At 36.4% G+C, this 10,475-nt stretch overlaps 1 protein-coding gene across 3 annotated transcripts; it reads right to left on the bottom strand.

Annotated features, from left to right (window-relative positions):
* Positions 1 to 224: 224 nt before the first annotated feature.
* Positions 225 to 9,296, bottom strand: LOC139748228 (uncharacterized). 3 transcript variants are annotated; one of them, XM_071661085.1, is made up of 5 exons: positions 9,147 to 9,296; positions 6,952 to 7,069; positions 5,708 to 5,877; positions 4,288 to 4,447; positions 225 to 1,710 (listed from the first exon to the last, which is right to left on the bottom strand). In XM_071661085.1, the coding sequence occupies exons 1-4, from the start codon at positions 9,167 to 9,169 to the stop codon at positions 4,291 to 4,293; spliced, it is 468 nt and encodes a 155-aa protein (XP_071517186.1). In that variant the 5' UTR covers positions 9,170 to 9,296; the 3' UTR covers positions 225 to 1,710; positions 4,288 to 4,290. The 3 variants fall into 3 exon arrangements, with proteins under 3 accessions (XP_071517186.1, XP_071517185.1, XP_071517188.1); XM_071661084.1 differs by lacking the exon at positions 225 to 1,710 and having other exon boundaries at positions 1,762 to 4,447; XM_071661087.1 differs by lacking the exon at positions 225 to 1,710 and having other exon boundaries at positions 1,762 to 4,447; positions 9,106 to 9,253.
* Between the last annotated feature and the right edge of the window lie 1,179 nt (positions 9,297 to 10,475).

The raw sequence follows: 10,475 nt of genomic DNA, 5'->3' as shown, positions 1-10,475 counted from the left end.
CTTTGAAATTTTGATTTTTAATGGATAGTATTCATCAATGGGACTGTAGAGGAATGCAGTCCCATTTGGTAGATCTTAAAAGTTTTATCAAACAAAACACCATATGTATCATTTGCCTGCAACAGACTAAGATAGGAACAGAGTGTTTAACCCTTGGATGTGACCATATCTTCTTTAAATCCAACCATCCACCTGGTAATGGGGCTAAAGGAGATAACGATATTGAGAGATCAAACTGTAATCATAGTGTAGTTCCACTTAGGGCTACTTTACAAACATTAGCATAAAACTATCCTAAAGATCCAAAATTACTGTCTGCTCCTTGTATTTTGATCCAGGAGAATCGGTGTAAACTGTTCCTGAAGACTTAATAAATGACCTACCGAGCCATTTTCCTCTTTTTCAATGCACACATCCTATTATGGGACATAAGCAATAAGAGATTTTTAATGATGGGATGTTACCTTAATGTCCATCCTCAAAAACTTTCTGGTATTGAAATTTAGTTTGATCCACACACACACACACACACACACCACCACAGTTCCCCCAAGTTAGAAGGGTAGCATCAGGAACAAATGAAAAAGTCGCTTTGCTCACATCCATTCTCTAGCTGCAATATGTAATGCCTTCCTATCCACAGTGAAGCCCCACAGACCTTTCCATGTTTCCCACGACTGCTGCATTTAACTTATTTCAGTCCATTAGCAGCACACCATCCTCTCTATACCACCACTGCTTCAGTTCACTCAGTCCCATACAAAGATTACACCCACATGCATGTTCAAACCCCAAGCACCTAAAACCTTTTCCATTCCATGATTTTTTTCTACTGGTCAGTTGTTCAAGGCCATGGTAGTGATAACCATTCAATCCTCTTGAGTAGAGCAAAAAAGTCTGCAACAAATAGCCCTCAAAAGACAAAAACTTGACATGGCTGACTGGGATGAAATTAAGGCTTTAACCATTCAAAGACTGCGTAAATTCCCTATTTTGAGGAAACTTTTGATTACTGTTTTAAACAATTTTTAGATGCAGTCAAAACTCCTCGCTGTTTCTAGTACCTTTCCTTCCTCACTATACATCTATAGCACCTTCCACAAGACATTTCAATCAACCCTTTCTATACAATCCAAGTATTTCTCGAACAAATTCTTCAAAGCAAATAAGTGTTCCTTACGTTGTCTACCACCCTTAAAGCCACATTGCTCCTACCCAGTCTGATGCTTAATGCATCCCACCACCCTCTCTCCATTCTCCCATAAAATTAAAACTTAAAAGGTATATTCGGCAGATTTATGCATACTTTTTTTAATGTTGAAGGATCCAATCATGGACAAAGTTCATACCAAGGCCAGGCCTTAATTGCAGTACAGAGAGAATTATGAAATGGAAAAACAAGAGAAAAAGTATTTACAAATACTGGAAGAAGTGAAAGACCTGTCTTTTGAAATGTACCAGATCATAGTTGTTGGGAAAAGCACGAGAAGATAGAGTTCCAAAGCTTCAGCATGCAGGGAATGAAGCAGGTATCAAGACAGCTCACCAATAGATGTTACCCCACTCTGCAATTGTTTACATCACAAACAAAAAGTCACCTTTAGCAAGGATGTATCATCTTCAATGCATGGATAGAGTCAACAGTGTCAAGAACTTTTGTATTCCAAAGAAGTCAACATCTCCTTGCCTCACTGTGGAGTGTTTTCAAACCTGCAGAAACCCCATAAAAGGGTTAGGTTGTATAATAATAATACATGCCAATATCTTTAAGAAAAAGAATTATGAATTTATTGAAATATAAATACATATGTACTCTTTGCAGTAAAAAAGTTATCTGTATAAAAAACATCCTTCACAAAAGCCTATTATAGCTTGTAGTGGCATCCAACACATTGTTACCAGATTCTAAAGCCTGAATTTTTTCCATCACATTACAATAACAGCTTAATCTGTGATGCTCTTGCAGTATTTAGAAGATAACAGATATCAATGATGAAAATCCTAATCATATTTGACAAAAACATTTTCAAAAATACCACACACCTCACTTTGTATGCCTGACTATTCCTGGAATATCTTACACAGATAGCAGTGGAGCAGCATGAGAATTGTATATCATCTGATTTAGAAAATCGTGTTCTAGATATCTGTAATAAAATTTATGGAGATATTTTCTTTAGAATAACTGAAAATATGCTACACAAAGAGTGCACAGTGGATGTTGGGACTACAACAGTGAAATGGTTCAGTATCAAGCTGTATTATCATAACCTACAGAGGTCTCTCATGTCACTAAGAAGGCTGAGAATAAACTTTCCTTTCCTCAGTAACCCTACAATCACCAATGCAAATGTATGGGTATCAACCTGCTAGTTGTGCATACACTGTGACCATGCTGAAAATACATGTTGTATTGGATGTGATGAGGAGAAGCACTTAAGGCATATATCAATCTGTGAGGAAAGTCAAGAAAAAGAATATGAGAAATGTGAAAAAATAAGAGACTGTGATTTCAGCAGGATTACATGACAAGGGAGGCCTGCACGGGAGGTACCCCTACTAACTTCCGCTTTTGGAAGAAACTACTTGACAACTGCACCTAATTTTATGTAATATTGGGATCACAGAGGTGTTTGGTAAGAGATGACTGGTAGCCAGCAAGAATATTTCCAAAAATAAAAAAGAATAATCCTTCTTACATGTGCCTGCCATTCAATGTCCTCACATTTATTTATATTGTGAAAGGTGCAATATTTCTAAATATTCTCCATCAACACTTTGTTTGTCTATGACTTAAGAGTAGTGTCTGAAATTAAGTCTAGTATTTAGAAATCTCTCAATATCCTCCCCACATTTTACCAGTCAATCTCGCCTCGCTGAATTTTAGGTGAAAGGTGTAATATTTCTGATATTAGTTTTTTTTTTTATCTCCAGTGCTCTGCCATAAATTTTGAATCAGTTTGAGAGAAAAGTAAAGAATAACATGAGAAATGTATGGAATCAAGTGAACTGGAGAGTAATCTTAGCAGGATTACATAAAAAGGGAGAAGGCATGCATGGGAGACATATTTCACCTTTTTTTTTTTTTTTTTTTGTAATCAAGGGGTAGCTGAGGGCTGATAAGAAATGACAAGTATACAGCTACAGCATTTCCAAAGATAAAATACCTCCATAATCCTTCCTGAGTGTGCCTGCCACTCGATGTCTTCGCATTTATTCATAGTGTCTACAATGTGCTATTTCTAATTATCTTAATGTAATATAATATACTTGTATATTGAATGAAAAAAGGTAATGTGTGAAAATAAGTTCAGGATAAATGTCAACTCCAGCTCTTCTTCCTCCACTCTCATCAGGTGCTGTCAAAAATGTCACTGACGTACCCTTCACCCTCACTTAGCAGTGTACCGGGTCAACATGAAACTAATACTGTAATTCTTGTGTGTATTTTCTTTTACTCCTGAATGAGAATCTATCAACTAAATTTGTAGAAAAAAAAATCCACACTGTGGATGGAGTTTCAAGTGTTAAGTAATTACAAAAAATCTTAAAGGTAGCCTTTAAATCAGTTCCAAATAAAAGCAGTTAAAAAAAAATTAAACTACAATGTTTTAAAGTTTGTAATTTTTTGTTGTATATCTATCTGGGCACATGATCATGCACAGCCTGTCACTGTTTATGTATGTACATGTACAAATGTGTGTATGCATGTTAGTTTATGTGTGCGTGCTTAAATGCATCTCCATGTGAACCTGCATGTCAAAGGATGTGGGTTTTTCAAAAGAAAATTTACTGTAATACATGACCACAATTATGATCCAATAAAATACAACAACATTGTACTATAATTTGGCTGTGAAACTGGACATGATAATGCTAAAACATATCTAATAAGAGAGTCTACTTTAAAGTAGATCGATTCATCTCAAACGTAAATGGAAGCACCACCACAGAAGACTTCATTCAACTCTGGATAGTTCAATACTTTGGCTACACTCACACAATACAATTCACCTGGCAATCATTTACACATTTCTACTAAAAGAATCACCATATTCCAATTCACATTTTGTTTCATCTTATTTCTACTTTGTACTACTCCTATTTTCACCTTTGTATATACCACCTGAGGCAACCAAAAATCTTCTCAGTCCTATTTCTTTATATCAAAAGGCATCTGCCTAATTGGTCTGATGACCTAACCAACAAGTACAATTCTTCAGGTAAGGTTGTTTGGTCTTCAATATGTGGTGGGGGAAGATAAATGGCACCCTAAGTTCTACTCACTTTTCAAGTATCTCCTCGAATGCGACGTACCAACTTAACATCTTGAGGGAATAATGTAACCCGTTTAGCATGAATCGAACATAGGTTAGCCAATTCCAAGATGCCAATGATGTAACATTCAGCTGCCTCTTGTAGGGCCATAAGCGCCATTGTCTGTATCCTGTAAAGGAGATAACTACAATTAGAACAGCCTAATCTATATCATATACTTCACAACTTTAACCCAAGTTATCTTAACAACCTATCCCTTCAGGGCTATCCAATACATCTACACCTGCAACACTATCCAAAAAATAGATCAGGTATTTCTATAATGTGTACATATTTTGTAAAAGATACTGTACTAACATATTTTTCTTTTGTTCTCTAGTGCTTGGTCATCTGTTCTTGCCGCTATGAATACTATACTTTGTACAAGCCTTAAAATGATGGTGCACAAATCTTCTCCGGCAATGTATGTCGCATTTTGTCAGTGTTCTGTCAAATGATGTCTGCTACAGTATACAGGTTAAGTTAAATAGTTAAATTGTTTCACGTACATTCCAAATTTAAGAATTAGATATGGAAATAAGAGGCATAGAAATATTTTCTTACAAATATAACCATTATACAATGGCTTTCAGCGGCTGAAGCTTCAGTACTGGGAATGCAGAACACAGAATGGAGCTGTGAGAAGCTTATGTGGTGTGAAGTCATTAGAAAAATGCAGGGATGAAAGTCTTTTAGGATGCTACTGTCATGTAAAATGCGTGACATACTACATACTAGTCAAGAAAGGGTCAAAAAAGAGAACTGATTAACAATATTTCAGATAATGTCAGAGAAATGACTGGGCATCAGATGCAATGGATGTATTTTGTGTATGTAAGTGACACAAGTGCGAACTGTGTCAACTGACAAATCAGCTTAAAGCTTGAAGTGGTAAATCAAAAGGCACTTTTTAAAATGAGAACATCCATATCTCACTGTACCATGACACAGGTTAAGGATATGTATAAATGATGTTGCAGACCAATCCCATTGAATTGGGATCAGAGTAATGATACTAGATAGATAGACATATAAACACTGTTTTCTTCAGCACACTGGCCCTACATTGATGCATGTAAAATATGAGAGCTGTACGCACTTATCCATCCCAAGCGAAGGAATGTACACTTAACTGATCCTAGGTAAATAAAAGCAAAATTCAAAGCTAACAGACCTATAAGGATAAACATAAGGATCTCCCCTATTCCCTTTCTTTTCTCTCAAACTTCAAACAAACAGGTACAGAATCTGAGATCACCCCCAGTACATTGTCTTAACAAGGCAAAAGCTATCTAATGTAACAGCTGCATTAAAATTAATATAATCTAAAAGAATACTGACTTGAGATGGGAGCCCAATGTCACATATGAAATAAGTATTAATACCAAACCTGTAATTACTGTCCATGCCACTTAATATCTCACGAATCAAGCGAGAAAATGATAGCTTTGGAATCAGCAGTCCTGTCCCCTTCTGAAAATGACGAATTTCCTGTAGAGCAACTGTTCCAGGTCGGAATCTGTGCTTCCTTTTCTCTCCTGGACTCTTAGGACTCTTGCTCTGAAAATGACAAAATTAAATTAATCAGGTCTTAACCAAGATACAATATATGAAACAATTTTGCCTTGACACTTGTACTTTTTCTAAAAACTCTGAGAGTGCAACCATATATGTATGAATTTAGAATTTTTTTCTAAAAACTTTGAAAATGTAACCATGTACATATCAATTTAAAGGCACAAAACAATAGGGGAAAGAGTGATAGGGTGAGAAAGTATTAGTGAACTTTAGGGATAAGAAAATATTTTGAAACGAGGTGAACAATGTGAGAACTAGAGAACAAATCTGAGCAACAATGAGGGAAGCACAAAGGGAACTGGTAAAAGGCAAAGAAGAGATGGAAACGTGTTAGTCATTCTCAACGTAGATCTGAAACATTTAAATTACAGCATTAGTGCAGGCCTTCCCAACTTTTGGAAAGCAGATTTTCTCATATCTAAGTAGGGCTTCCAGGATAGAGTGGATGATACAGTTATCCCTATTATGTTTATGTTACTGCAGGATTGAATTTTGGTGATGTGACGTTGAGCAAAGTAAATGAGCAACATTTAGATAAGTAAAACTTACATTTTAGCACAACAAAATTATATTTCCGCTTCCTCATTCTAAGATACTGCACAGGTCTGTACTAAGATGTGCTTAGTACAAGAGAATTGAGTAACAGAGTGAGGAGAGATGAGCTAAAAGCAGAATCATTATCATAAGATTGAACAGGGTCAGATGTTGATCATTCATGAAAAGAGAATAGGACTAGAAGAGAACCCTGAGGAACGCCACTGTAGACAGAATATGGAGTCGTTCATCTTGCTGTTATTTTATTAACAACTTATCTCTCTCACCTTTAAAGTTCAAAAACGTATTTATGGGAAATGGTCAATACATTAAACTAGAGTACCAACTGTGCAAAAGAAGTGTCATTATTCAGGGTATACAGGTGTCCATAAACCATGGCATATGCATGAGGATCTAAACAAATCCAAATGCTCTGAAGCAGGAAAAGGAAAATTTAACAACAACAAAAGGAAAGCAACATTTTAATTTATTGATTGATAAAAATATTGCAATAGAACTCACCTTCTTTTTGTAGTAACTGGTTGATTTTCTTCGTTTGCTTGAGGGAGTTTCTACAGCAGGTGATATCTCTTCAGGAGAAACAGCTTTTTTGGGTGTAGAAGTGACAAGTTTTTTCTTCCTGTAATAATAATGTATAATATATATATATATATATATATATATATATATATTTTTTTTTTTCATACTATTTGCCATTTCCCACATTAGTGAGGTAGCATTAAGAAGAGAGGACTGAGCCTTTGAGGGAATATCCTCACTTGGCCCCCTTCTCTGTTCCCCTTTTGGAAAATTAAAAAACAAGAGGGGAGAATTTCCAGCCCCCTGCTCCCTCCCCTTTTAGTTGCCTTCTATGACATGCAGGGAGTACGTGGGAGGTATTCATTCTCCCCTATCCCCAGGGATAGGGGAGAAAGAAATATATATATATATATATATATATTTTTTTTTTCATACTATTCGCCATTTTCCGCGTTAGCGAGGTAGCGTTAAGAACAGAGGACTGGGCCTTAGAGGGAATATCCTCACCTGACACCCTTCTCTGTTCCCTCTTTTGGAAAAAAAAAAAAAAAAAAAAAAAGAGAGGGGAGGAATTCCAGCCCCACGCTCCCTTCCCTTTTAGTCGCCTTCTACGACACACAGAATACGTGGGAAGTATTCTTTCTCCCCACGTATTCCCTGCGTGTCGTAGAAGGCGACTAAAAGGGGAGGGAGCGGGGGGCTGGAAATCCTCCCCTCTCGTTTTTTTTTTAATTTTCCAAAAGAAGGAACAGAGAATTGGGCCAGGTGAGGGTATTCCCTCAAAGGCCCAGTCCTCTGTTCTTAAAGCTACCTCGCTAATGCGGGAAATGGCGAATAGTTTGAAAGAAGAAATATATATAACGTACAAACCTCCAACAGCCAGGATCAAACCCAGGACCAATGCATACCAGGCAGGAGCACTACTGCTATGCAGTGGTCCCAGGTTTGATCCAGGCTGTTGGAGGTTTGTACATTATATGGTAGTGTGCGTTCATATGCCAAGTGAGGATATTCCCTCTAAGGCTCAGTCATCTGTTCTCAACGCTACTTCGCTAACGCGGGAAATGGCAAACATGGCCCCCTTTTCTGTTCCTTCTTTTGGAGAATTAAAATAACAGGAGGGGAGGATCACCAGCCCCCTGCTCCCTTCCCTTTTAGTCACTTTTTACGACACACAGGGAATACATGGGAAATATTCTTTCTCCCCATCCCTAGAAAGATCTAAAAGGCCGAAGCCCCCAAAGGACAGTTGCTTCACAAGTACTTTTCTAGTTTAGTTCAACATAGCTTTGAATATTGCCTGGCTATGGTCTGTTATGCTAATGTATGAAAAATGAAATGACAGTAGCAGAGCACAATTTGGAGCATTACAATTTACTGTAGAATGTTGAATAAGAAAAGTTATGAAAATGTGTGGTTAATCAAAAAGGGTAATATGTTTGCAAATATCGATGGAATCTATAAATACCTTACCTAGTAGCTGATATGACAGTAAATTATACCAAAATTATTCTCATCTCCCACTGGAGATGACAGCATCATCCATCAGATACATCGTGCAACAGGGTTACAGAGCATTTTTAAGAGTGACCTTATTTCAACAATATTAAACGTTAAATATTTACTGCTACAGAGATAATGTGAGGTTTTCATTAGTTCTGTTGATATTCTACAGATATACCAACTTTTACAATGATTCACCATAGCTTCCCAGATAATCATCTTTTACAGTGACTAACCCCAGACATTTTCCCTCATATACTACTAACTCATTAAATGTTCAAAATGACAATCAAACCAGTCCTCTGTAGGTATTTCTATACACAAAATATATAAATCATATAGAGCAATAACAGCCAACCCGAGGTAGGAACGATGCGGAGCTAAAGTAAACAATCACCCTAGTGGGGGCCATTCTAGACCACTGTTCAACCCTAAGGTTTAAAGTAAGGTTTAGCGTGAGTTTAGAGATTACATTAGGGTGAACAGAGACCTTGATTACTGTCATTACACTTTGACCTACGGACACCCCCTAATCTACCCATGGTCCCGGGAGCAACTTGACAGTGCCGTCCAACTGGCATACACATACCCAGGTACATTTCCTTCCCTTACAAATATTCAGAATTAACGCACATTCTTAACTTATGAAGGTTTTCAGTCGTTAGTGTGCTCACCAGTTCTGTGAAGTTCTAACCATCTTTCCAAGCTAAAAGTCTTGCCTTTAAGATTTTGAATCATATAAACATTCGTTACTCCTTTCCGTGACGTCGTACAATATGTTGAAAACTGACGTACGGTTATCGTTCTTGTACATATAAGAGTACGTCATATTTCGGAGTGATGAAATAGCCTTAGAATTATCTTGAATACTTAAATTGTTCGGGATTACTTTATTTTTTAATTGTAATTTGAAATTTTCAATCTTAAAGACCCCGACAGTTGATAAACGTCAAGCCCAAAGCAGTGGTAGGTTAACTTAGTTTCAGCGAACGATTATATCTTATCTTTCCCTGTGGAATATAAGCCAAAGTTTGTGCATTGAATATTTGGTTTGGTAAGAATTGACGCATAATGTCCTTTAGCTGTTCATAGGCATTAAAGCAAATGGGAGGATAGAACTCCTCGTATTGGAGAAATGGGTACAATAATTCCAAATAATTACACTGTGTGTATATGTATAATTTCTCTCCAACATAACTTTTTGAATTTTGAAAAAGTGCTTCCTGCCGCAGTAATGATTTGAATTTTATATATACAAGCTTTATAAGCATAGTCAATTTACTTTATATCAGTGAATTAATTTGACTATACTTAAATGTGTGGTGAATTATGTACATAAAAATCATAGTTACTTATTTCCTCTTTAAAATCCGTAAGGAATTCACCAAATGATTTTTCGCACATATGTTCATTTTAATAAGAACACAACATATAGCATAAAAAAATGTACATTACTTAGTATAAGCCAAAAATGTTGTTAAATATTTATATATATGGAATGCAACTGCCCGTGGTTGATACGATAAACATCGTACATTGACATGTGCTTCTTAGTTGCCAATTAGTGAATACCTAAAGATTAAAGTTTTCCATGATCTATTAACATTCTTGATGATGCCTTTTACTTAAATGCATTACTTAAAAGTATTTATTTGACGGCAGAGTTTTGCCTTCCATTATAATACCTTCGAACGTCTAATAGTAGTTGCTAATTGCATTTGGAATCTAATTACTCTGGACAATGCGCCGTTTCTTAACTTCTCAGTCACTCAAATTCATTAATAAAACTAAAAACAGAGTTTTGAGGGAGTTGAGGTGGTGAGAGAGCAGTTTTCTCGCCAAATACAGGAATATCGATTACTAAGTACTGTGTAAGCCCCACTTAACATGACCATACTTTTCAACAATTTACAATGTCAGCAACATTAAAAAATATAAACGCCAAAGTGCAGAACAACGAATTAGTATATCACTTAAAACGTCCTTCATTATAGTGTCAACCT

This window comes from Panulirus ornatus, chromosome 73 (genome assembly GCF_036320965.1).
Source record: "Panulirus ornatus isolate Po-2019 chromosome 73, ASM3632096v1, whole genome shotgun sequence".
In the NCBI taxonomy this organism is placed as follows: domain Eukaryota; kingdom Metazoa; phylum Arthropoda; class Malacostraca; order Decapoda; family Palinuridae; genus Panulirus; species Panulirus ornatus.
The sequence above is the reverse complement of the archived record's forward strand: the minus strand, read 5'-3'. Positions and strand labels throughout refer to the sequence as shown.